Below are 26,056 nucleotides of genomic sequence, written 5' to 3'. Positions count from 1 at the left end.
GGCTGGGATGGTGCGGGGTTGCTGAAGAGCGAGTGCAGGAGTCAAGTGCAGGCCCTGGGAACCCCCTTTGCATACTTTCATTTCTTTTCCCGGAGTGGAAAAGTGTGAAATCCAGCAGGGCTCAAAGGGAGCATGTCCCGCTGGGTGGCATGGTGGTGTGACCTGCTCTTTCCTTGCCCTGGCCCCCAAAACCTGAGACAGATAGCAGGGAAGTGTCCCGCAAAAGGCATCCCAGCAACTAAACCTCCTTTGGGCTGTAGCAGCAGCTGGAGATCCCTGGGCACCAGCAACCCCTAGAAGGAGGGTCATTAAAATGCCACAGAAAGCCAAGACCTAAGGAACATCCCAAGCATTAATGAACTTATTACAGATGCCTCTAAGACAGAAACAAGTTTGCCCTTGCAGCAGCAGGTGAAGCTGCAGCGGGCCTTGCTGGAGGGTGTTTTTGATGCTCCATCTTTGGAGCAGGGCCGTAAAGGGCAGTTTTGATGCTACACCTTTGAGCCATGGCCCAAAGCAGCTGCACTTAGCCCCATATGATGCAACCCTGCAAACCCCGAGTTTCCTTCCTTTTTTCCCATTTTGAGCACATTTTGCCCTGTCATCCTCTGCCGTGCTGACAGTGCTGGAGGAAGTCACACGGCGCTTTCCCCCTGCCTCAGCAGCTTGCGCTCTCCGAAGGTTCACGTGGGCCTGTCCCCACCACCCTTGACTCAGCTAATTCCCCCTCGACCAAGGCATTGACCAAGCTTCTGCTGGTGCTGTCCAGGCATTGGCAAAGGTGATGGGTCCAGGTGGTGGAGGACGTCTGGGACCACCACCACTATCGGGTCTGTGTCCCCACTGCCAGCTGCCACTGAAGCAGGTGGCTGTGCATGGTGAGCGGGGCTGGACATGGGTGCTTGGATCCCCACGCTGAGCCTGGTGGTATGTGACCTGCCTAAAAGTGGGACGAACATCTGTACCTGCTCACCGGGCATGTTTTGAGCATCCTGTAATTAATGTTTGCTCAGTGATTGAGGGTGACGGGTGCTTAGCATTATTAGTGAATGATGAGTAGCTGATGTTGTTGATGTTGGTACCTCGAGACATCTAATTTCAGCATCTGGACTGAGTGAAAAGGCCAGGGGCCAGACTGCATGTGCCAAAACCCTGTTGGGCTTTGTATCTTTGGAGACGGTTCCTTCACAAAGCCCTGCGTGTGAGTAAGCCTGCCCTGCTCTGCCCTGAGAGCACCGAGTTTGGCCCTGTGTGGTGGCCATGGTGGCAGGGACAGGACCCGTGCCAGTGGCACCAGCAGCTCCCCTTGGCAGAGTGAGATATGCTGAGCCCCCAAGCCCAGGGCAGGAGAAGGGTGCAGGTTTGGGGGTGCCAGAACCTTGGCAGCGGACTAATCCAAAGCCCACTGAAGGTTTCTCGTGTATTGAACCCAGCTCAATGCGCACATATGAGACTGGATAAAGTAACCAAATGCTCGTAAAAGAGCATGGGGTTATCTCAGCCCTCCTCCCATGCCACTGAACGTGGGCATGAGGGACAAGCGCTTACACAGGGATGCTCATTTATTTATTTATTGGGAGGAACAAGGCATTGGTGAGAGCGACGCTTGTGAAGCTTTTTTTTTTTTTTAAATTACTTTCCAATTACACTGAGATTAAAAAAACTAAGCCACCATCATCTTTATCTTTTCCATCCGTAATTCTGCTGCCACCGAGCAGGCACTGCCCTGAGTAGCCAGTTTGTATTTCATTATGAAGTGGCTTTGGGGAGCCCCTGGGGTTTTTGGGGTGCTGTGTCCCCAGGCAGCACAGTGGCCTCTAGTGGCAACGGCTCATATCCAGCCCCGGGGAAAGAAACCTGCAAATGAATCTTGGGGGGCCGCTTGCTCCTCAGGAAAATTAGGAGCAGAGTCCAAATGACTGGAGGAGAGGCATCCCTGCACAGCGGGTGGCTTGGTACTGGGCAGGGTCCTGAGCACACCATGGACCCCACCTGCCCTGAACAGCCACACCTGGGACTCCCACCCACACCCTCCACCCACAGCCCTGGAGACCCATTTAAGGTCAGGTCTGGACACCTAGTTCTGTCCTAGCTTCTGGGGTGCTGGTCTACAGACCTGACCCCTGCACGGCTTGTCCTGTAGGCAGCCCATCTCCAGTGCCCTCTCCTGGTGGGACATTGGACCTGCGTGGCAGCTCTGCCTCCTGGATGGACCTCAGACCTGGGTTGCAGCCTTGTCCCTAGCCCATCTCCTGTGGATCCAGGAGTTGAGCATCCTACAGGTCTGGGTCTCTGTGAGCAGCCTGCATGCCTATTGAAAGGCAACTTGTGCTATAACCCCTTCCATAAAGGGGAGGAGCTTGGGCTTGCTTTCTTCAACCTGGTCACCCATTTCTAAAAAGTTTGTAGGTCCTTTACAACTTTGAAATCTTTCCCCCTCTGCTGAGTTTGGCTGGAGCTGCCTGAAGGACTTGCTAGCACATAAGCCTCCTCAGGAAATCAAGCTGAGCGTGTCTGGTGAGGCAGGGTCTTCAGGGCTTCCTTTGGGCAGAGGTCCTAGGAATAAATCTTGCAGACTGTGTGAGCACAGCCAAAGCCAGCATTTTCAGTGCTTGGTTTCATGCTTCCTTTAGCTCATGTATGGTGCAATAGCTTCATTTATTTCTCTGCAGAAAAGTCCCCAGGCCCTACTGAGTATGGAGGTGATAGTCCTCAGTGCCACAGCAAAGGTGTCCTTCCTTTCTGGAACAGCTGTATTTTTTGGCTTTATTGTAAGACCTAAAGGACCTATCAGGAGCAGAAATGAGCATCGAGTCTTGCCTGGTAGTCTGTGCTCTCATGCAATGCTCTTGCCCTCTTTCCCTGAGACTTGCTTGCTGCAGGTTAGGAATTCCCTCTCCACCAGAAGGTTTGCCTTCAACTGGCCTGGTCTCCTGTGCTGCTGGGAGGGAGGTCTGCTGGCCTGCAGCCCATCAGCAGCAGGAAGGGACCCAGGCAGAGGGTACACCCACATCTTGAGCCCCCTGTATGTTATGAAGGCCGTCGTCAAAGAAAATGTGGGGCTGGATCTGGGCGAGGATGGGGCCCTTGGGAGCCCCATCCATGAAGAAAGCCTCGTCAATGGCCAGACCCCACTCCCGGAGCGTCTTGATGGCTCGGATGCCCATGTCCCGGCCACTGCGAGCAGTCACCAGGTAGGTGCGGATGGGGGATTTTTCCTGGCTGAACTTCTTGCGCATCTTCCCAAGGTGCATGGCAAAAGTCTTCAGGGGACCCTGGAAGCACAGCAAGACACTTGGGAGTGAGTGGGAAATGAAGAGCCATCTTCTCTGCCTGTACAAGCCACTTGTTCCTTTTCCAGGGTTTCTCAGGGCTCTGCAGAGCATAGGGACACCTGTGTGGTGCAGGACTGGGCAATACTGGGACTGTTGCTGTGCACTGGGGTGCTTGGGAGGAAGGTGAGCATTGTGGTGCTCATCCTAATCCCAAAGTGACCAGGAAGGTACATCCTGGTAAACAGTGCCTCTGAGTCTGAGTCCTGTGGGGACTTGCACAGCAAGAGGTCCCAGCCTACAAATCCTCAACCCTGGGAGCTGATGCTCACTTATAGGAGACATGGGGCCAGATCCATCTCCAGTGGGACTCCACATCAGGCCCACACCAGGGACTGAGTGGCGGATGCAAAAGGGATCCTGTAAGGATTTGTACTTTTTTGGCTACTCATGGCAAAGCCCTAGTGGGCGAGATGCTCACGGTGCGTGCAGAGCCTGTGGATGCCCATCAAAGTGGGGTGGCTTGCTCACCTCTCCCATGGGCACAGCCTCCATTGCCCGCTCGTACTGCACTGCCCCCTCCAGCCCTTGGTCCCGGAAGACTTGGTCTGTCTCGTCGGAGAAGAGCACAGCATCCCCATCGAACACCACACGGAGCGGGGTGCTGGGGGCCTGCACCTCCTGCTGGAAGACAAGTGCTGAAGAGACCCCTGTGAGAGAGAGGAAGGTGGGGCTCAGGAGGGACAACCCCTCCTGGGGGCAGCTCGTGCATGGCCAGCTCCTCCCGGCACATCTGCCATGGCCCCGTCCTACACCACAAATGTTGGGGTCTCCAAGCCAGGGGTCTTTCTGGGGGAGGGTTAGCCCAGCCTTTCTAGGGCTATGTTATCCCCCCAAGGAGATGGGGATGGACAAGAGAGTGCTGCTGATCAGACACTGATGTCTGGAGAGATACTTGGTCTGCTAAGAGAAGATGGGTGGTTGTGTAGGCATGATCAGCCCTCCTCCTGGTGCTCACTCACCCTGCCAAGCCTGGCTTCAATGCCCAGATTTAGCACTGTGCGCTGTGAGTAATAGGGACTGGCACCTCCACTTGATTGGGGTAATTGGCTTAATTACAGGTCTCTTCCTACAGGCTGGTCCCTGCCTGCCCTCATCCGTGGACCGAGGCCCCCAGATGAGAGAGAGTTGTCAGAGCAATGATGCTCTTCAAGGAGGCTCAAGGAATGTGCTATGTAGTGAAGGAAAGCCCAGGCTGCAGATGGCTTGCTCCTGACCTTGAAGGACCTGGGCCAGCTGATGTGCTCATACCCCAGCAAATTAATAAGGAGGCGATTAATCCCATTAGAGCTGTTGGGGCGACTGCACTCCCTCTGATCCAGGTCAAGCATGTGCTTACATCTATTGCTGAGCACATGGTAACTCTGCACGTATCAAGAAAGCAATTTTCTGTAGCATCCTTACAAAACCCAGTGACGCGCTCTCATTGATCCAGGGAGCAGCAACAGGCAGCATCTTTGGTTAGAAAGGCTTAAATGTCAGGCAGGGCATGACTAGCCCATGGCAGACCTATGACCAGAATTATGCATAAAGCCCGCCGTGACTTGTGAAGACATCTGAGAAACCCTGGTGTGTTTGCCAGCTACTGTTGGGGACAGAAGAAGAGACTGAACTGTTCAGGACTGTACTGGTAGTCAATGTGCCGTTCATCCCCTTGTCCCTGTGAAAGGACGGGCTCTGGAATTGCCTCTTAGTACTGAAGTGCTTGGAAAAAGTGTGGTAGGTTTGGGGACATGGGATGGAGGAGAAAACACACCTCTCCGCAGGGCATTGCAGACATCTGTCCTGTCAGCCGAAAGGAAGAGCTTGACCCTGTGGGACTTCAGGTACTGCGTGGAGTCCTCGTCGCTGACGAAGCAGAACTTTGAGATCTCCAGGCCTGCAAGTCAGGGAATGTGAGCAAAGTCTCTTATGGAGCAACATCTTCCTCACAACTCCCCCCTTGCCTCCCCGGGGTCTTGGTGTGCTTTGCTGCAGAGCTCGGGGCAATTCATTTCCCAGTGCTGTGTGGGGAACCCACCCATGTTTCTGCTGCATCTTCTTGCACTGCTGCTCCCACAAAACTGTGAGTGCAGTTTAAATAGTCCCTTCATCCCTCCCTTAAATGACCCTTCCTGACAGTACTCTGGGATTTAGTGTTTCTTCTTTTTTTTTTTTTTTCTTTAAGAAATCTGGTTTTTAGTAGCTGCCTGAGGATGCCTAGGCTGTGCAAAATGCTGCCAGACCCCATGGTGTAAAGGATATGGCTGGAGGGAGCTGGGCTCTGCCGAGGAGCTCGTATGCTGGGTGTGCTCCGGCATCCTGGGCAAGCTGCCTAGGGCAGGCAGGAATTGGGCTTGTTTCCAAAATAACCCTTTCCTCTTGTGTCCCCTGGCTCTGTATTTGCCACTGACCCTCCACTGTGGTGCCTTGTCTGCTTTGCAGCCTCCCAGGTGGAAACAGACACCCCTGGGGATGGGGTCCCCCTTACCATAGTGCTTCGCGCTGTTGATGATGCGCATGCCGCTCTCTGGGCTGTTGTTGGAGAGCACCAGGATGTCGAAGACGTCTTTCTCTGCTGGATTGCTCTCCAGGATCTTCTTGTTCACGTACTGTGCTGCCTGTGAGGAGGAGATGAGACTGGTTTGGAAGGGCATGACTGCGATGGCTTTGCTGGGGCTCTTTGGAAGTTAAGGTTAGTGGTTTGTGCTGCATCTGTCAGCTATGGCAAGGCTAGCATGTTATGGAGAGCAACCATACTGCAAAGGCCATCACCAGGAGGGCAGGGAGCAGGATACCCACCAGGGGGGAGGTGGACATGTAGGACTGGTGAGGAGCACAGGTCTTGATGCCCTGCAATGAGGCCAAGAGGCCAGGGCATATCTGCACCCCATGATGGGACTTGAGACCTAAAACTGGGAAAGCAGAGCTTTCACCCCATCCTGTAAATGTCTCCTTGTGCCCCTGGCCAGGTGTGGGGCTCACCTGGATGAAGGCGAAGGCTGTGCCCGGTGGCAGGGGCTTGTCCTGGTTGGCCTGCTGGTGCCTTGTGTACTCCTCCTTGCCCTTCTCCAGGTAGAGTTTGTGCTCCTCCTCCAGGTTGAAGATGGCTCTGGTGGTCACCGCAATGACCAGTGCCTCACTGGGGTCTTTCTGCAGGACAGGGAGGAAAGAGGGGTTAGGGGACAGCAAAGAAGGAGCTTGGGGAGGTGGGGTGAGCAGGGGGACACAGAGCTGCCCTGACCAGGGTGGTGAGGTTGGGTGTTGGAGGCATTGCGCATGCATCACAGTTCCTGATGCCAGAGGGCCTTTGGAGAAGAGGTACCAAGCCCAATCTTAATTTTCAGGCCACCAAGGATGGGGCAGGCAGTTGTGAAAGCCTAACCTGTCTGGTAAGTGCCATGTACTCTGAGGACAGAACACATCAGATGGTATCGCTTCATAATTTTGGTGTTTGTGGGCACAGCACAGCCATGGTTGCCTGTTTGTGCTGAGCTGGGCACTGCTGCGTTTCTCTGCATGTATACCCTTCATTTGTGTCTGTTCTGGAGAGTATAATAAAGTCTTTATATATGTAAAGAAGCTGCTGCTTTCTCCCTGGCCACTCCAAAATTTAAAAGTGTGAGCAAATGCGCCTGTCCTGTCCATGCAACTGGAGGTTCAGTCTTGCAACCTCTTCCCATGTGGAAGTCACGTGGACCTCACTGGGACCAGGTGGCCAGCAGCCTGGGGACAGGCCACTTCTGCTGAAACCTAGGCACAAGCCATTCAGGCCACCACAGCTCTGGGCTGTGGTGTGTCTTTTTCTGCGGTGGCATTTCAAAACTTGCTTTGGAAATACAGGATGTGTGTTTTGTAATGAACAACCTTTTACCTGTTTCACATCGGTGTTTATGATTGTGCTTTCGGTTTCTGCCATCTTCAACTTTCAGCCTCAAAGAGAAAATATACAATTAAACTGATACATTATAATACAGCCAATCTAGAGAGGGGGAAGTGTGGAAAGGAAAGGGGACATCCTACCCACCAAGTGGAGCAACCCAAATGAACCTGTTTCTGCTGACAACAGCTCTGCTCTGAGAAAGCCCGGTGTAATAGTTCCGATTAAATATGATGAAGTGGCTTTTCAATCACAGATCACTGTTTTGGGGTTCCCCCTGCCCCCCCAAGAGTATTTTTTTCAGGGGGAACTGCTGAAAGCACTTGTGAAGCTTTTTTCAGCAAAATAAATCTCTTTACACCCCTTAACTAGGGCTTGGAGATTGATTAGAACTAAAAAGCCAAAATAGGTCAGATCTTACGGGTAGGCTTCTAGTTTACATCCTTAATGCCTTTCTTGCTACCTTTTTTTTTTTTTGTTTGTTTGCATGGTGAATTTGTATCCATAAATAAGCAAGTTCACTGTGTGAGAAGCTCACCTGCAGCTGCAAAAGGCCTGAGTAAGTAGAAATGTGTGGTGAGGGTTTGGGTGCAGGATGGGATCCTGCTGATGGGGGCTGGTCTGCCCCTCTACAGCCCTGCGAGCCAGCCAGCCCCTACACTAAAGGTCTCGGTGCAGGCTGTGCCAGCCCAGGTCTGGCAGATGAAAGTCATGGGGGGGTTACGTGGTCTGCCTGTGCCTAGCAGCTGAATAAGAAATCACATTTATTTTCGTATACCCAGGTCCTGCGGTTTTTGTAACCCCCACACTGTATACTTCATTTCTATGCACTAGTCAGTGTTAGAAGTGAACTCTTAGGATTCAGCCTGTGGGATGGGATCTGTTCCCATTCCCACCAAGGGGCATCCCACGGGGTTTGTTTCCACCCAGCAGCTCCTACAAGTATGCTGTGGGGTTTCTCTGGAGAGCAGAAGCAGCAATGATGTCTCTGCACAGACGTGCTGGGAATGGCGGGGGGGGGGGGGGGGTGTTAAAACCTCACTTACCAGTTCATGCCCTACCTGATTACTGGGCTGGGGGTCTGTGCAAGCATAGACCAAAGGCAGCATGCAGTGTGAAGGACAAGTCAGGAGGGTCTCCAGAGAGACCTTCCTTTTGCCTGGATTTTCTTTAATTTATTCTTATTATTCAGTGTTGCCTGGGCTGGTAGGAAATGCACTTGGCTGATGCCAGCCCTGAGAGCCAGAGCCTTTGTCGTGGGGGTTCGATGCTTGCATGTGTACTCCCCAGCTGCCCCTGCGGTGGAAAGTCCCGCCGGCAGGGCTCCTTCCCCAGCCAGGGGGTGCCTGGAAAGCCAGGAGATGCTGAGCATCCCTCTGCTTCTTCCACCCGTAGCCCATGCTGGGAAGGGGTCTCCTCCCACAGAGCAGGGCAGAGGGTGGCAAGCACCAGCCCTTGTCTGCCGAGCAGGGAGAAGCTCTCCTCTGACCAAATTTCAGCCAAGCGCTGGTATAAAAGTGAAAATGAAATAAGAGGAGACAACAGAGCTGAGCAGCCCTTCCTGGAGGGGCAACACCGCCTCCAGCTTCTGCTCTGCCCTCCCCAGTGCTGCAAACCCAGCCTGGCTTCTGCTTTCCATCTCCCTGCCGCTAATAACCGCGGTGTTGCTTACATACAGATACGCGTACGCGCACATACGCACACCTCAGCTGCGAGCACCCCCCATGCACGCAATGCCAGACGCGCAGGAGAGCCTCTCAGATGGATGCTTGCTGGTCCCTCGCAGCTCACCCTACAGCTGCGTAGCACGGCGCGGCGATGACCCCACCGCGCACCGCCAGCGTTTCTGCGAGAGAGAAAAGCCCAAACTCACCGCGAGCGCTGCCTCTGCTCCCCGGGCGCAGCCTGTCCGGTGCCAGCATCCAAACTTTGCCCAAGATGCCGCCGCCGTTTATATTTCCCCCTTCCCCCGTGCTGGGCAGGAAGCAGGCAGGAGCCAGACTGGGGTGCAGCTCCGCTCCCCGGCGTGCTGGGATTTGTAGGCAGCCCGCTGGGTTGGCGTCGTGCCCGGGCCAGACTGCATTTCCCAGCCGGCGCCGCACAGGCGGCTCACGGCAGCCCGGGCCTGGCCACGGCCACGGCCACGGCCACGCTCACGGGGAAGGGGCTCAGCCCCGGTTCTGCTTTTCGGGCTCCCTCAGAGCTTGCGCTCAGTCGCCGCACGCGACCCACGAGCGCTGCGGTGATGTTTATTTCTGTAGCGGGGATATTTATAGCATGCATCCAGACATCTCATTTCCCAGCCCTTGAATACATAAGGGTTGTGGTTTTCACCGAAAATATAGGGGTACCTGTTCAAGCGCGGCTTGCAGAGTACGCAGGCGGATGCAGGGAGCTGAGCCAGGGAGGAGGGCTGGTGCGGAGCATGGCAGGGTGCGGCGGGGGTCTGGCCACATTTGCAATTTTACTGTCATGTTTTTGGATCCCTTTTCCCTTCTTTCCTGGAGGCTGCCTGTTATGCACCGCGGGGATGATTTTTTGGGCTGGGACCTCACTCCCCCAGACAGGCTGTGCAGCACCCAGCCCCGTGAGGCTCAGGTTGCCGGGGTGTTTCAACACCCCCTTTCTGCCCAAGAGTGAGAAAGGGGGTGATGGTGGTGGTGGGAGGGCTGATGCAGAGGGGTGGCTGCCATCCTGCAGCTTTCCCCTTGCCCAGCTGGGGCATGTCCCTGCCCCGCTGCTGGAAGATGGGCCAAAACAGCAGCCTCCCCAGCCTGGCTCCTGCCAAAGGAGACCAAACTCACCTGCATTAAGGCCAAGAAGCTGTCCCCCTGTATGGCACCAGGTTATCACCAGCATCACCAAATCTCCCAAAGTGCAGGCTGCAACGGGGGTCCTGCGCACCTTGGCTTCACCGAGACACTTCATCTCTAGCAAACAGCCTGTTGAAAAGGCTACTGATATGCTCAGCTTTTAGCATGCATGTGCAAACCCCCTTTCCCTGACTGATTTTATTGGTCACGTTCCCTTTTCCCCCTGTCGCCCTTATGCATTTGTCCCGTGCTTCCTCCGGGACTGCTAGTTTAGAGCAAAAAAGTTTTTTGGCATCTATGTTTCCCCCCCCAGAGGTTTGCTGTAGCATCATTCCCACAGCATCTCCTGCTCATGGAGATGATGCTTCTCTGAGCAGCAGAAGTGCACTTGTGAGCGGGGCCAGGTTTTAGGTGGCTGAGAGGCAGCCCAGGCATCTGTCCCGTGGCCAGGTGCCTCGTGTGGCAACATCTCGGTGGCCATGTGAAAATCTGGCAGGACTGGTGAGCCAGGGTGGCCAGGCAGAGCTGGGACGTGTCTGGTTTCCGGGGCCTCTCCCCGCCATGTCCATGTCAGCCATCGTGCACCGGTGATATTGCTCCCCGCTTCCAGCACCGCCCCAAATTTGTGCAGTGACAAGGCAGGTTTTGGGCTGACTTTGCTGAATTGGCAGCAAGGGAAAAAGTGTGCAAGCATAAACTTAATGTGACAGGGATGATGGTGACATCTCTCCTGGCCATGTGCCTGATGCTGCTCCCAAGTAGTATCCCCTCACCCCGTCCATACTCCCTGCCATGCTGGAGTGGAGCATCTCTGTTCATCCCCACTGCCGCATGCATTTCCAAAGCCCTCACATGGTGCATTAAACCACCACGTACCTCTGTGGGCCAACGAGCTGGGCTCCCCAAGCGCGGAGCTCCCCAGGGATGGATGCAGCCTTGCACCTCTCCCCTCGCAAGCGTCTGTCTTCTTGCTCTAGATGCCTGCAGCCGCATGGTCCAGCTGAGCATCATTGCAGGGGTAACTTGAAGAAGAGAATTTGCCAGGGCACAGAGCTGGGCAGCGATGCCCGCCAGCTTCTCGCGGGTGGGAGGGAAGGTTTTGCTTCCTGATCCAGCAGGGAGTTCCCCGCTGGCTTTTCGCCTGCGTGAGCACCGCTTGGGTCAGCGGCGAGGTGGGGCTGACGGAGCTGCTGGGGCCGCCTGGTTCCTGGGCTGGCAAAGCAGACTTTCCTGTTTCAGCCGTGCTGTGCAGCCACCATCCCTGCTGCACCCTCGGCTCTGCACCCGGTGGGGTCCCGTCTCACCCCGCAGCATGCCCCTGCCACGCGCAGCCCCTGGGCCCGGAGCTCACGCAGCGGGGAAGGGAGACTAAGGCTGGGAAGGAGACGCATCGGTAAGTCTGGTTTCGGGAGTCTGGTCAGCACAGGGTGGGAGTGAGCAGCAGGGCTCCCCCAGCCCCTTTTCCAGGAGCAGGATTGCTCGATGCTCCCTGCAGAACCCACCAGGACCGCGCTGCCTCTCCCACACCGCAGCAGGGCTGTCCCTGTCATCCCCAAAACAGCAGCTCAGGTCACCCCGCAGGGCTGGGATGAGCTTGTTTTTTAAACCAGGGCCAGTGACAGACTAATGTGACACAGCCCATGGGGATCTGGCAGGGGGAAAGTGGTGAGACACCTAGTTCTGTGCTGGGTGGGTGCCTGCTTGCCCACGCTGTTGTGTCCGCCCACCACCGCAGCCTGCAGCCACAGCCCAGTGCCTCCTAAATATCACAGGCATGTCACCGGCCACGGATTTCCGCAAGTGGGAATGGGAGAAACCGATCATTAAAGCTGCTGGCGGTGAGGCTGCAAGCGGAGCTCGGGTGTCCAACGGCACAGATGTCCCAGGTGGCCCTGGGCAAGTCACTTAACTTGCACCTCATTGCTCCAGTGATGATGCCGCAGGGATGACAGCAATCCCCACGTCCTTCCAGCCCTATGCCCGCACGTGGCAAAGCCCACTGTTGGAAAAATTAAAGGCTCTTGCTGGGTCCGCAAGCTCAGGGAAGGGAAGCGCAGAGGTGGTTTCTCCCCAGGGGGATCCCCGTGCAAGGAGCCGTGGCCCCGTGGGGTGGGCAGAAAGTGGGCAGAGCACAGGCAGAGCGAGGCAGTGCTGAGCAGTGGGACCTGCTCGGACGCGAGGCAGGCGGCTGGGGCTGCCAAGGCAAACGGGCACATACCTGCCAGCCTCGGTCGCGGCAATGGGGCTGGGTGCCACCAGCACCTGGTGGCTGCAGACCCACTCACGGCGCAGCCCCGGCTCCTGGCACATCTCTCCCGCTGCCGCTTCTGGCCCGAAAGGAGGCAAGGAGGAAGTTTTGGCTACAAGGAAGCGTTCATGCTAGAATAAGAGCCTTGCTATGGGGACAGCAGTAGTGAAAAAACATTCTGTTTTAAATTTGAAGCCTTCCCTTAAGCTGCGTCAGTGTTGCCATGTGTACGGGTCGGGTTGGACTTAAGAAAAGTTTCCCAGCCTGGTGGCACCATTGCCACCTGCAACGCAGGCACCACAGCCCCGCTGCAAGCCCAGGACTGAACCCTCCCACTCCTCACCCCTGCGAGGAGGAGGGGAAAATAGCTGAAAAAAGGTGTTAGCTAATGGTGGGGTTTGTCTGGGGGCTGAGCAAACCCTTCAGCTCATGCTGCCTGGCCGGCAAGGAGACAGCACAAAACAGCTCTTGGGTATTTTTCCCCTACAGCCAGGTGATTCCTCTCCTCAAAACCAAAGGAAAACTCTCTAATCCATCCCCCTTCTCCCTCCCCTTTCCAAAGGCAGGCTTGCAAGGATATAAAGGAGAAGGCTGTAGGCGAGGGGCAGGCTGGCGCAGAGCCCTCCTTGCCCGTGGCTCCCTCCTGCGCCGTTTCACACTTCATTGCCAAAGTGGCCAAGCCCTAAATGCTTATGCTGGGCTCTATGTTTTAATTGTGTTTGCTCTCATTAGAGCCCTGGGCCACCGGCTGCACACGCGCTACTGGACAGGAAATCCCCACCCTGTTAATTTTGCTTGCGTCCCCAGGTCACCCCAGCTTAGTCATGGCGGTGGCAGCCAGAAGAGGCACGACGATGGCCTCCCCGCTCGCCAGCAGCCCCGTGGCCATTGCCACCACGGCTCAGCCGGGCTTCCTGGGCGGCTGGCTTAGTCGGATCCCATGTGAGTACAGCAGCGCTGGCCCTGCTCTCTCAGGCAGCATTATCCGGGGTGGGGCGGATGTCCTGGACTCTAAGGCTGTGTATCCACTTCTCCCTCCCTCTGAATCCCCTTTTCCAGCGGGGTCCATCGGGGTGGGAATGGTGCAGAGGGGTACCGTGCCACTCCTGGAGCACAGGACATCCTTGGTACCCACTTGGGGAATGCTCTCGAGCTGCAGCCTCCCTGCATGGGGCCTGTTCAGGATTATAGGGGCAATTTTGAAAGTACAACTCCTTAATGCTGAAGCACCAGGAAGGGGTTTAAAAGCACTCTCTATGTTCTTGCTTGGTTTTAACTCTTTTGTCCATCTTCATTCCCTGAACCTTGCACCAGTACCCAAATGGGCGCTCATCGCTGTAGCTGTGGCAGCGGCCGTTCTCCTCCTCCTCTTCCTCATCTGCATTGTCAGGTGCTGCTGTTGCAAGAAGAAGCCCAAGAAGAAGGAGAGAATCAGCTTGCACGCTGTCAGCAGCTCCACCACGGCCAGCCTTGTGCGTCCCGCTTTCAGCTCTCCCCCACCTCCCTCCTCCCTGAGAAGTTTGCTGCCGTGCTGCCCGGTCCCAGGGGTGGTGGGAGCACGGCATGGCCAGGGATGTGGCTGAGCACATCCTGAGTGTAGAGCTGCTCTCTGCTGCAGGTCCAGCCTGAGATGGAGGACCTGGAGCAGGGCGTGGAGCAGACCGGGCGAGGAAAGCTGCAGTACTCCCTGGAGTACAACTTCCGTGCGCAGGAGGTGGGGATGCTTGCGGCCGTGGCACAGCAGGGAAAAGGTTTTTCTCTTGCGTGGTCCCTCTTTGCTGCCCACTGAGGTGGACCATACCTGGTGGTATGGTGGACCTCTTGCACTTCTCCCCCTGCCTGCAGCCTGCCAGCTCTTACACACACGTTGTGTGGAGGCATCCTCCCTGCTTCAGTTGCTTGCTTCCCACTAAGCCCCTGGTCATCTGGCCCCATCCTCCTCCACCTGGTGACCTTGGGCATCACTCCTTTTAAGCTGAAAGTTGGCGTGAAGCAGGCAGCTGAGCTGAAGGCAATGGACAGCAGAGGCACATCTGATCCATATGTGATCGTCTACCTAACGTCTGATATGAAGAAGAAGTATGAGACCAAGGTTTACCGCAAAACCCTGAACCCCATCTTCAATGAGAGCTTCACTTTCCTGGTAGGAAACTATAGCTGATGATGTTTTTTTTGTCCCATCAAGAGAGTTGCATGGGCACTGCTCCCTGGAAAAAAAAACTCTCCAGGCTGTGAGATGCCTTTGCAACCGGGATGGAGAAGTGTCAGAGAAAGACCTGGTATTGTATCCACTGCCCTGTCCTGTGGGGCAGGGCTGCAACTGAGGAGTGAGTGCAGGCTTTCGGGTCCTCTCCTGCAGGTACCCCAGGCAGAGGTCCCTGAATCCACACTGGTGATGCAGATCTATGACTTCAACCGCTTTGCCAAGCATGACATCATTGGTGAGATCAGGCTGCCCCTGGCCAGCGTCAACCTGCAGCATGTTATCGAGCAGTGGAGCGACCTGGCGGTGGCCAGTAAAGTGGAGGTTGGTCCTGGTGGGCGGGAAACTCTGCTGGGAGGGATGTGCTGTTGCTTCACTTGCCACCACCGCAAGAAGCAGGCTCGAAAGGGCAAGCATGAGGGTGGGGGAGACCCAGGAAACCTGGGCCCAGGCTGGTGCTCCAGTCCCAGGTGACCCAGCTCCTCTGCCCCGTGCTCATTTCTGGCATCTCTCCATCAGGAGGAGCAACTGGGTGAGATCTGCTTCTCACTACGCTATGTCCCCAGCACTGGCAAGCTGACGGTGCTCATCCTGGAAGCCAAGAAGCTGAAGCGGATGGACTCCCATGGGCTCTCAGGTCAGCAAGGGCTGCTCACGCTCAGATCTCTCTGCTCCTGCCCAGGTCTTAATGATGGCACCAAGAGCTGTAAAGCCTTGAAAGCTCTTGGTGTCAAGACCTGCTTCCTGCTGCCACCACCATACCCAGCCCTTGGCCAGTTCCCAGTCTTCCCTAGCACAGATACTCCAGCTTTGGGCAGAGCTGGAGATATCTCCCATGAGGAGATGTCATGGCTGGATGGTATGGAGGACTTGTGGCAGGAGGAAGCAAGGGGAGGTGAGGTCTGGGGTGGCTGGCAAGGGGAAGAGGGGTGGATGCTCACCACAAGGAGTGACAAGTGGTATACCACGCTCTGCTTGGGAATGGCCCAGGGAAGCTGTTTTGTAGCTGAGCTCATCAGTCAAAAATTGTCACTTGTGCCAGCCATGTCCTCTCTCTCCTCAGATCCTTTTGTCAAGGTGCATCTCATCCTGAACAGGAAGAAATGGAAGAAGAAGAAGACAAGTGTGAAGAAAAACACCTTAAGCCCTTACTTCAACGAGGTGTTTGTTTTTGAGGTGCCATTCAGTCAGATCCAGGTGGGTTTCCCTGCAGTGCCCAGGGCTGAGCGGGTCCCTGCTGTGGCGAGCGCCCTCCCATTGACCATCTTTCTTGTGTGTCCCCCTCCAGAATGTGGACGTGGTCATCTCTGTCTGGGATCACGACAAAGTGACCAAGAACGAGCCCATCGGCAAACTCTTCCTGGGCTGCCGGGCCACAGGCAACCAGCTGCGGCACTGGTCCGACATGCTCTCCAACCCACGCCGGCCCCTTGCCCAGTGGCACAGCCTGCAGCCCCCAGATGTGGTTGACAAAGCCCTGGGGCTGAAGTCCCACCTCAAGCTGCCCCTGCCCCCCAGATAGTGGGGTTCTCCTCGTCCACCTGGGGGGCAGGACAGAGGGCTTGCGGAGGGGTGAGGGGCCTCTGCTCACCAGCATCTAGACGTGTTGGTCCCAGATCAATGCCAGCAAAGAGGGGACTGGGGACTCTTTTTGGCCAAGAGATGATCTGGCTGCTGGTGCAGCTCATGCCCTGTGTAGTGCCTGGAGCAGAGCAGCTCAGGACCCCAGGGCAAGGCTGGATGTGGATGCTAGAGGGGACGGCGTGGGCACAGGAGAGCTGGCTCATCCCAACCACTCACGGGCCGGGGAGACAAATACACAGAGCTTCAAGCTCATGCAAAAACACTGAGTCCATTGATATTTTTAAAGCAGAAGGCTAATGTGCGGGCAGCCTGGGGTGGGCCGTTTCTTTGGTTGCGAATAACTCGGCAAGATGTGAGTTCTTGGGAAGGCTTTATGAGAGCTGGGAAGGGTTTTAAACAAGACCAAGATCTTGAAGCAACCTAAGAGGCTCGAGGGGAGAGAAAGAGGACAGGCTGGTGAGGAAGGTGTGGGAGACACAAGACTAGTTCTTTAGTGCCTCTGCAATAAGCATGCTCTGTCTCCTGGCTACAGGCTAAATGAGACAGCAAAATCACCCACTGGTTGTCCACACGGCTTCACTCTGAGCCCGTTCCCAGCCCGTGCTGACTTGTGCACCCCAAGATGTGACTCAGAGTATGGGACTCACCAGTTACCATCCCCACAGACGACGCAGATGAGGCAGCACAGTGTTGCCTCCATCCATACCGTGTGGTTCTACTGTGCCGGCGCAGCAAGATTTGCACCCCCGGCACCTGGAGGAGCTGCTGGGGTGGAGGGGCTGAGGCTCTCACTTTTGTGCCATGATCAGATCACACTACCCTGATGAAGGCTGGGTTGCAGCCCTCACATCACTTCTGGGCAGGTTTCATGTAATCTGGGAGGTTTTTGCGGCCACATGTCCTGCCCTGCCCTGCTTCGTGGGGCCTTGGGTGGGGGCTACATAAGTAAAGATCCCTTCTAGAAGGATGAGGACATCAGAGAGGTACCACTGTCCCTGTCCATCCTTGAATACACTGCAGTTTGGAATGGCCTGGGATCAGTTCTTCTGAGCCATCTGCAGGAGAAAGCTCACTGCTGGAGGAGGGCATCACCCTTGCTCTGAAGTACTTCTGCTACAAAGCAGCCATAGCACACAGAAGATGTCAGTGTATTTCGGCCCATAAGAGAAAAGGAAAGTATATTATTAAATAGCTATTGCCCGGGCTCTGGAGGAGACAGAGCCTGGTGCATGAATGAAGAGCCATTAATATTGAAAAGCAGTTAATCTGCAATTACCCAGAGCTCCATGGAGCGACCATCCGAGAGTTAAACAAACACGGTGAAGCTGAGGAAGGTTATGAAAGCTCTCGATAGAGATTAATGACCTGAGCTTAACTATAAAAAGCTGCTGCGTCTGCTTCTTGATAAATATTCTCCAGGCTTCGCCGTGGCCGGGAGGAGGGAAGAAATGGCAGGGTGGTTTTGAGATGGCTGGAATAAGTGGAGTGTGGCTTCTGCTGGGGAAACAGCATCTGCTGGCAGCCACTAATGAGATGGAGGAGGAAATAAGTCACCTGAGAAAGACTTGCAAAGGCATATTTTACAGCCTCAACCTTCAGTCAGCCTTAAATCAGATTGGAATGGGCTGTGCAGAAGGGAACATCTCTGAGTTGGGTTTGGGGTCCCAGATCCATCGCCAGGTTGTTTTTTGGTTATACTGTGTGGTGATTTAGGGCCACGCAGGACCCAGAAGGGTTTTGGAGGTGCTGAGAACAGGTCTTTCTTGTGTGTGTGCGCATGCACATGTGTGCACACGCTTTTTCCAGCCCCTTTGTTTGAAGTCGTGGCCTTGAGGTTCACTGCACAATTTATGGCGCTGGGTATAAAAGCACATGCATATTAGTCCCAAAATAGACACAGGTGAAGAAAGTGCAGGGACATCCCTGCCTTGAGAAAGGTTACCCCCAATACTGGTGCCCACCGCTCCTCTCTCCAGCATTGGCCTCGCTCAGAGCCCAAATCTGCGGCGCAGTCCCAGGTAAGCAGAGCCGGTGAGGGAAGTCCATGGCACATTTTAGGGGGAAGCCTGGGACCTTGGGAGCAATCACCCAGCTGGGGCAGCTGCAGGCAGCCTGGGCTGATCCTTGGTGCTTTGAAACTCAGCAACCTGCCTTGTTTGCTCAAGTGGGAGAGGTGAGCGGGTGGGGATGATCTCCACCCAGCTCCAGTTTTTAATGCACTACCAAGGCTGCTTTCTTCCTCCATCATTGCTTTTCCTTCTCAATCTGCCTTGTGTTCCTGCAACAAGGCTTTGAGTGCTCTCCTCCTCTGGCAGGATCCTTTTTGTATCTGCTGGCAGCTGTTTGAAGCAGGGCTGGTGGAGTTGAGCTTCGTTTCATGGCTTATTCCACCCATTCCATATTCCATTGAACGCAGCCCTCTAGGGATCCTGTTCCTGGGAAAGAGGATGGCCTCATCCCCTGTGCAAGCATCTCCTTTTAACCTTGGCCTTGTCAAGGCCAGTTGTCCCCCATCTGCCAACGCCAGATGTCTGAGCATCTCCTGCCCAATTGATGCTCCTTGTGTACTTGGAGGGCTTGGAGCAGGCAGATTCCCTGGTGGACGATGTAAGAAGAAAAGTTAAAGGAGAGGGACACCAACTCCTTCTCAGCATGTGTCTGTGCTGGATTCCTCTGTCTGCATCTAGAGGGCAGGGCAGGTACGTGCTCCAAGCTGGGTCTCTGTGTCATCTGGTCTGTGGCCCCAGTAGAGCCTCACCAGCCAAGATCCCTTCTTCTGGAGATGGAGCACGTGTGCGAGAGAGAGAGAAAGCTGTGATGCTCTGGTGCAAGCCTGTTCCCATTGCCACAATGCCAGTTGGTACCCGGGTGGTGATGTTGGAGGTGTTCATGCAGCTTTTTCCAGGAGGCAGGAGCCAGCCTGATCTTGCACCACAGGGGCAAAGGGTTTTTTGCTGGCGGGTTAAGGGGGCCAAAAGCAGGTATCGAAAGCCAGTCTGCACGCTGCGAGGTGTCTGGGTGGCGGGTGGGGAGTTTGTTCCTCTGCTTCATGCAAGGGACAGTCCCTCTGCATCTAATTAGCAGCTTTGCAGGATGGTGGTAAGGCAAAAAGCAGGGCTTGGGCCAGGCAGAAGTGTGTTAAAGGAGGCAAGAAGGACTGAAAATCAAGTTGTTTGCTATTAAGATTTATAATCTCAATTATTTACATCCAGATCCAAGGCTTCTCACTTCTGGAAGTCCCTCCCAAAGTGAGCTATTCCCTCATTCAGTGATTTTTATGACATTTGTTCCCACACTTCAGGAAATCAAACAGGAGAACCACACCAGGAGAAGGCTGAGCCTTATATGTGCTTGTTGCCAGTCATCTGCCGTGAGATAAAAATGATTATGGGCTGTCATCGTTCAGCCTGGGTATGTGCTGGCTGTCCTCCAGACGCAGATTTTTTGGCCAGTCTCACAGTTTTTGAAAACTGGAGAGTATCTAAGCTTTTCTCACACGGAGCAAGCATACCCGTTTTATAAATATTCACTAACTCGCATCATTAATGCCTCACAGTTTTATGGGCAAACCTGTACTTTGCCGTGCAACGGTTTCTTTTCTTTTTTTTTTTTTTTTAAAAAAAAAAAAAAAAGCCTCGGCTCCTGCATTTGCAGGGTCTCCTGCAGGTTTGCAGCTTTTCCTTTTTTTTTTTTTTTTTTTTTTTTTTTTTTTTTTAACCCCATTTTTATCCTTTGTGGATGCCTACGGTAAAGCACCGCAGCGGGGTGGGGGGCGGGAAACTTTGCTGAAGGGTCCTGCGCGATGCGGGGTGGGAGGGACGGCTGCGGTCGGCCGAGTGGCCTCTGGGAAACTCCGGTGGGAAAAAAGGGGGTGCTGGGAAGGGGTGCTGGGAGTGGGAAGGGGTGCTGGCAGAGCCTCCCCTCCCCTCTCCCCCCCACCACGTCGGGCGGCCGGTAGGAAAGGGGTGGAGGGAAGAGGTCGTGCGTGGGATCTGGGGTCTCTGGGGGAGGGGAAGGGAAAGGGGGGGGGGGGGGGGGGGGCTTTGTGCTGAAGCTGGGAGCGGAGCGGGGGAAGGGGGGAGAGAGGGGAGCGGGAGGGGGGGGCTGCGGGATGGTGCGCCGCTTCGGCCTTTCGGGGTGATTGCTTCCTCCTCTGCCCTGGCCGAGTCCGCTGTGGATGTGACTTTCAGTTTCTCAGGGACAGGCAAGGAGCTCTGCCCCTATCCCTTTCCTTATCCCTACTTCCTACTTCTTTCCCTATCCCCCTTTTCCGACCCTCCCCCCCCCCCCCCCCTTTCCTGCCTCCTTTCCCCTGCCCCTCCCTCTCTTCTCTGCTCCTTTGCCCCTGCCCCAACTGCTGCTGGGGCTCTTGCATCTGGGACTGTTCTTGCCCCAGACTGGGCTTGTTTTGCTTCTGGATCAGTCTGGTGACACAGAGGTGTTTCTTAGGACCACTTTACATCCCGATGCACCTTTCACTGCTGTGGACGGGAAGGGAGGAGGGTTTCTCTCATGGGGTAGCCGCCTCCTGCCCCAAACAGTCCCGTCTGAGGAACAGGACTGATAACGGGTGTGCGGAGATGCTCCCTGATGGCTCCTTCCATTTGAACTTTGTGGACAGACCTAAAAAAGTCAAACTTCCCATTTCTCCATACTTCAGCTTTCGGCAGGATGCAGCCAGGGGAGAAGCAGCAGAAGGATTTCAGTGCTGTCACGCTGCCGGACAAAAGATGCCCCCCAAAGAAGATGGGCATTACGGGTGAGTGCATGCCTGTCTGTGATGACTTCTTGCGAGTCAACAAGACGGGGGTTTCTCAACCAGCCTTGCTATCTTCACACAAAGGTGATGAAACCTCTGCGGGCACTGAGTGCAGTTCAGTACGAGCAGAAATGAGCACGAAGTCAGATAGGAATGGGAGTTCAACAGAGCTGAAACGAGATCTTGACCTGCAAACACCCCAACCCTTATCTTATTTTAGGTCCTGTGAGCAGTGTCTGGGAAGATGGTAGTTTTGCAAACAAGTGTTTTATCACCCTGCTCATAGACATGGACATTGCAGATGTCCCTGTCTGAGCCACTTATCTGGGGGCAACAGGCCTTCTGTGGGAAATGAGCAATTTGAATAGTGAATCATTCATCGTTCGTTTAGGATGAGAAGAATTGCACCCTTGGAAGAGCCAGTTCTCCTCATTGCCTGTGAAGGAGGTGGCTGGCTCAGGTGGAGACTTCTGGCCAGTCAGTATCTGGGTTTGCCCTGGATGGAGAGCATTTTCCTCTTAACTTACATAAAAGTCAGAGCAGTTTTGACATAGGAGCCTGAATTTTGGCATGAAGGGTGTCACTTAAGATAGCCCAGTTAAAACACTTGGTGTTATAAAAAGCTGGTGGGGAGCTTTACTCTGGATGTGACAAAGGCCATGTTCACATCTGCAAAGGCCAGAAACAAAATCTTCTGAAGGTCTCTTTGCTTTGGTTGCACTCATCCCACACTAACCCTGACTTTTGGGTATGTGCTAAACCCAAGTCTGGCTCCATAGGGGAAAACTCTTGTCTCAGATACACGCTGAGTAAGCAGCATGGGGGTTGGTATTGAAAGATGCTTGATGGGGTTGGGTGTTGAGTTTTCCTGTCTTGGCCTTCTCCTAGTCTGAGCTCATCCTCTCCCTTCCCAGGACTAATTGCGAAGCACCTCCAGAAGACCTTCCAGAGGCCCATCGCTTTGCAGCTGTCTTCTCCCATGGCTCTCTCTCAGTGTTGTGCAGGTAGGTGAGGCTGCTGAGGGTCTTCACAGCTCCCAGATTTTTTATAAAATGTGATGTCTGTGGTCACACAGCACTTAGAAAAAGCCAGTGAGCTTGAAATTGATAATTCCTGGAGAATCATTCCCTACGTGGCCACTGGTTTGTAGGGCAGTCGGTGACCTTGGGGAGAGAAGAGCTTTGTGCTTTATTGCTCTTTATTTTTTTGACCTCTATGGCCACTTTATTAATAACACAGTGTTCTCGCTGCTGCTACGTTTTGGCACAGAGCCTGAAAGACCTTTTGAGAGTGAAGACATGTTGCAGCCATCCTCATTTGAGCACACAGAGGTCTCAGCCCGTTCTCCAGACACGTTCTGGGTCATGTTGTGGTCTTTAGCAGGGTTTGAGGACGTGCAGACACACGGAGGATTGTGATCAGGTGTCAGGTCACTGTGGTAATACTATCCAGGGGCAGGCTTGGAGGGAGTGGTGGAGGGATCACCTCAGCTGCTGGAGGCCTGGGCACGGACCACCATTGGACAGAGGTGTTGGCTGTTGGCTTCCCAGAGGGCCTGCCAACTCAGCCTGGGGCCGTGGAGAAAGGGCTGGTCTGTGGCAGGGTCTGAGGCACCTTCTGGTCCAAGTGTCCAGGGTGGAAGTGGGAAAAGCTCCCATGAGGAGTGAGATCTGTGCCTGGGGCTGGGCTGGGAGCAGAGCGATCCTGACCCTGGCTAACACAGCCTCTCTGTCGCTGGAGACTGAAGCTTCATCCAGAGGCGTTTTCTGTTAATTGCCCTGTCCCTGCAGCTGCTCTTCACTTCTTCGTGTTTTCAGTTTGGAATGCCATCCTTCCTCCTGGCTCCAGCTTGCAATGAGTTGCAAACCCCTCCAGCAGCCCACACTGAAGAGTGTCTCTCTGGAGTGGAAGGGATCATTAAAATGCCTTGTTTCTCTTCAAGGCCAGTGTTCATATCAAAAGCACCTGCGTGTAAGTACTTTTGTGTGTCCATATGGAGTTGTTCTGTTCCTACAGGCTCTTGTCCAAACTTGGCGATGAGTAAAAGTGAAGCACATGAAGAGAAGGGTGGGGATGTGGTGTCCGTAGCCGTGCAGCCTGGCAGAACACACCGGTCAGTCTGCTTACTGCCATCAGCAGGAGAGGACCACCGCTCCAGCAAGTTGGCACCCCAGGACTGGCAGAGCAGTCTGCAGGTCCAGGTGAGCCTTTACGGCATGTTTGTGCCTGTCCCAGGGGAACAGGATGGCTGGGTTTTTGGGCTGGTGATATGCAAGGTCTTTGGAACCTTTGGTGTCTCCAAGTGCTGCCGTGGGCAAAGCCAGCTGCCAGCTCGTGCCTCCTTGCTCATGCAGCTGGAGAGCCGAGTTTCTGCGGTTTCACCAGTCCTTTATTTTTGCAGATGGAAGAAGCTGAGAGTGGAGGGGCAGCCCACAGCATGGGGTCTGTGGCACAGGCATCCCATTCTTGTGCCCTCAGATCCTGTCCCACCCCTGCTCCACCCCTGCCTTGTCCAGCAGACTCCCCTTCCAAGGCCAAGCTCTCCAGCTGCTTCTCCTTCTTCTCGCCACCGTCGTGGGGCTCCAAGCCTGATTCTAGCCCTCTGCTACATGCCAGCTCCAAGAAATCCCTCAGGGGGAGCTGGAAGAAGAACCCACATCCTGAGGAGCCCACCTGTCCAAAACCAGGAGAGCCTGCATGTTTCCCCTTCACAGGACCCATCATCGCTCGGATAACTGATGGCATCTACCTGGGGAACCTCAACGCTGCCTACAGTGGGCGGGTGCTGTGCACCAACAGCATTGACAGCATCGTCGACATGAGCAGCCTGCCCAGGGACTGCAGCCTGAGTGTCATCCCCTGCACGTGCCGACGGGGAGGGTTCAGGCACAGCTGGTCACGCCTCAAGGTTGACATCCAGGCTCCGCTCCATGGGGATCATCACAAGAAGGGGCAACCCTGCTTCCGGGATATCAATGAGTGCATTGAAGCCTCGCTGGAGAAAGGGAAGCGTGTCCTCGTCCACTGCAGGGATGGTTACTCTCTAGGTCCTACTTGTGTCATTCAGTACCTCATGGTCAAGCACAGCATGAGGCTGCTGGCAGCCTATGAGTTCGTGAGGGCACGATACCCACTGAACATCCAGGAGTGTCATCAGGACCTGCTGGTGGGTTTGGAGATGTCCCTGCAGCCTGGGGGCATCAACATCATGTGCCTGAAGCACTCCCTTTCAAGAAAGATGGCATGGAGCTAAATGGACAGGGTGGCTGTGTTATTTGGAAGCGGCCCTGAAGAGGAAAATCCAAAAGCCTTAACCCCATTTCATGGGCGAATGAGGTGACTGTAGCTGTGGGGTATGTAGGACAGCACTGGCACAAGATGCAAAGGCAGTGGCCTTCCCTGGTAGCAGTTCGTAGAGTCTGGTGCTGGCAGAAGTAGGGAGCGGGGAGCTCTTTTAAGGATACACTGGAGGGAGAGGGAGCGTTCTGGGCAGGATGGGAGGCATGTGCTTTGCTTTGGTCTGATGTGATTTTGGGAAAGCAGAGGGAATTCAGACACTGGTTTGCTCAGCGGTCCTGCCTCAGCTTTTACGATGAGCTCAACTGCTGCTGAGTAGAAGGCTTGTTTTCTTTTGCTAACAATGTCATCCTTGGAAATAAGACATAATGTCATCTGGTGTCATGTTACTCCGTAGTGCTTGTCCACTTGATGCTTGTAGGATGTTGAAGAGGAGGCAAGGTGTAAGGGTGTAGGAGATGGCCATGAGGGAGACCTTGCATGGATCCACCAGCCTAGTCCTTGCAACACCTGAGGCTCTCTAAAGCAGAGGGCAGAACGTCCTGTACATGCCAGGTCTTCCCTCCATCTAGCCTCACAGGATGGTGAAAGTGCTCTGGGAATGGTGGGCCATACTTATAGCACATTCCTCTAGCACGAGTGGAGGGGAACGAGGGAAGGGAACAAGGTCATCTGCTCCACAGGAAAGGTACCTGTGAAGGGTGTGTCCAATCACAGCCTCTGTGCAATACCCTTGCTCATACTTCATATTCACAGAGCTGAGCACCTCTCTGAAGGCCTTGCCTGGAGCTTCCTTATGTCTTCCTTCAGTTTTTTTGCAAGGAACTTGTTCATTCATCACTCAAACACACTACTTCCTTTAGAAACCTCTGTCTTTCTTAGTGGTAACCATAGCTCCTACTTGGGATGTTTTTGTTTTTCTCTTCTTCCTGGTCCTCACTGGGTTTCTTCCTCATGACATTCTAGGTCTGGAACCTCTTTCTTTTTTGAGGAGAGCTGCCCTACAGCTTAACCTCTGTGCAAGGCAGCTCCATGGAAAGCCTTATGCAGATTTGGAGTCTCAACATTCTGCTCACTCTATTACCACACCTCACCATCCACTCCTGTAGCCTACAAACACGTAATTTTTAGCCAAAATTTAGCTCATGGGACTTCTTTCTTTGATCTTCTTTATTCAACTATTTCAGGCCAACACTTCCCTATCACAAGGTGATAACCAAAACCTTGAATTCCGAGCAAATCTCTTTTGCTGTGCTGCATGCCTGAACTCCAGGAGGTTCAGAAAGCCTTAATTTCACAGGGCTGAAGGAACCTCCTTGGGTGTGGGGAGTTTTTGAATGGATAACCTTCCCAGTTTTGATCCCTCCACCAAGAGCTGAGCTGCTCTTTGGAGGACTGGTGGGCCAGCAGTGGCTGGAATGTGCGTAGCTGTGTAGGGAGCTAAAGAAAACGGCTGTAGAGACTTTGGAAAGAATAATAAAGAGTCAGTTTAACTCTTGAGTCAACCATGGCTTATGGAGTTAGCACTGAGAGAAGTGAAGCAGCTAAGCTGTCCCTGAATTGGTGTTTTCTGCTGTTGGCTGTTGAGGGTGGCTGGTGTCGGTCTGCAAACGTGCTTGCTTTGGCTTCTGTTTTTTCATTTTCTGAGAAACTGGCTTTAGCAGGGACAAGCAGACATTCCTCCTGCCAAACTGTCTGGGTTTTGCTGAAGTCCAGATGGCAGATAGGTGCTGGGTGCAGTGATGCCTCTACCAATGAGTCTTCCTCTGCGGCTGCAGCGAGGGATGCTCCTGGTGGGGAGAAGCTGCTGGAGTTAAACCTCAGTGTTTACTAGGTGTGCCTGGAGAAGCAGATTCCCTGTTTCCATTAGAGCTCACCGCCTTGGGAATGTGGATGTGCAGGAGGTGAGTGAGGAGGAGGATTGGATCAGGCTGATCCTTGTTACAGCTCTTCTCAAGCCC

At 54.3% G+C, this 26,056-nt stretch overlaps 2 protein-coding genes and 1 long non-coding RNA gene across 3 annotated transcripts; 2 read left to right on the top strand and 1 right to left on the bottom strand.

Annotated features, from left to right (window-relative positions):
- Window positions 1–1,557: 1,557 nt before the first annotated feature.
- LOC309673701 (cytosolic 5'-nucleotidase 1A-like) lies at window positions 1,558–9,171 on the bottom strand. The gene is made up of 7 exons (XM_082485553.1): window positions 9,065–9,171; window positions 7,186–7,244; window positions 6,297–6,464; window positions 5,803–5,932; window positions 5,089–5,211; window positions 3,804–3,982; window positions 1,558–3,275 (listed from the first exon to the last, which is right to left on the bottom strand). Exons 2-7 carry the CDS (start codon window positions 7,228–7,230, stop codon window positions 2,973–2,975), a joined length of 948 nt encoding a protein of 315 aa, XP_082341679.1. The 5' UTR covers window positions 7,231–7,244; window positions 9,065–9,171; the 3' UTR covers window positions 1,558–2,972.
- A 2,077-nt stretch (window positions 9,172–11,248) lies between these two features.
- On the top strand, window positions 11,249–16,333 carry SYT8 (synaptotagmin 8). The gene is made up of 9 exons (XM_082485289.1): window positions 11,249–11,397; window positions 13,060–13,194; window positions 13,567–13,724; window positions 13,871–13,966; window positions 14,228–14,395; window positions 14,612–14,779; window positions 14,975–15,092; window positions 15,519–15,652; window positions 15,744–16,333. The coding sequence occupies exons 2-9, from the start codon at window positions 13,077–13,079 to the stop codon at window positions 15,975–15,977; spliced, it is 1,194 nt and encodes a 397-aa protein (XP_082341415.1). The 5' UTR covers window positions 11,249–11,397; window positions 13,060–13,076; the 3' UTR covers window positions 15,978–16,333.
- A 4,324-nt stretch (window positions 16,334–20,657) lies between these two features.
- Window positions 20,658–22,833, top strand: LOC309673454. The gene is made up of 3 exons (XR_014269317.1): window positions 20,658–20,798; window positions 21,713–21,802; window positions 22,815–22,833. It is a non-coding gene; the product is annotated as an uncharacterized lncRNA (long non-coding RNA).
- The last annotated feature ends 3,223 nt before the right edge of the window (window positions 22,834–26,056 follow it).

This window comes from Vanellus vanellus (assembly GCF_965231255.1).
Source record: "Vanellus vanellus genome assembly, chromosome: 6".
NCBI lineage: Eukaryota > Metazoa > Chordata > Aves > Charadriiformes > Charadriidae > Vanellus > Vanellus vanellus.
This window is presented reverse-complemented; position numbering and strand designations above follow the sequence as displayed.

Bases quoted from the DNA above. Each gene is read 5' to 3' on its own strand.
- LOC309673701 (XM_082485553.1), bottom strand. From the start codon at position 7,230: ATGGCAGAAACCGAAAGCACAATCATAAACACCGATGTGAAACAG. The intron at 6,465-7,185 runs GTAAAAGGTTGT...CCTGTCCTGCAG, and splicing joins TAAACACCGATGTGAAACAG to AAAGACCCCAGTGAGGCACT. The intron at 3,983-5,088 runs GTGTGTTTTCTC...TCTCTCTCACAG, and splicing joins CTGCAATGCCCTGCGGAGAG to GGGTCTCTTCAGCACTTGTC.
- SYT8 (XM_082485289.1), top strand. From the start codon at position 13,077: ATGGCGGTGGCAGCCAGAAGAGGCACGACGATGGCCTCCCCGCTCGCC. The intron at 14,780-14,974 runs GTTGGTCCTGGT...TCTCTCCATCAG, and splicing joins CGGTGGCCAGTAAAGTGGAG to GAGGAGCAACTGGGTGAGAT. The intron at 15,093-15,518 runs GTCAGCAAGGGC...CTCTCTCCTCAG, and splicing joins GGACTCCCATGGGCTCTCAG to ATCCTTTTGTCAAGGTGCAT.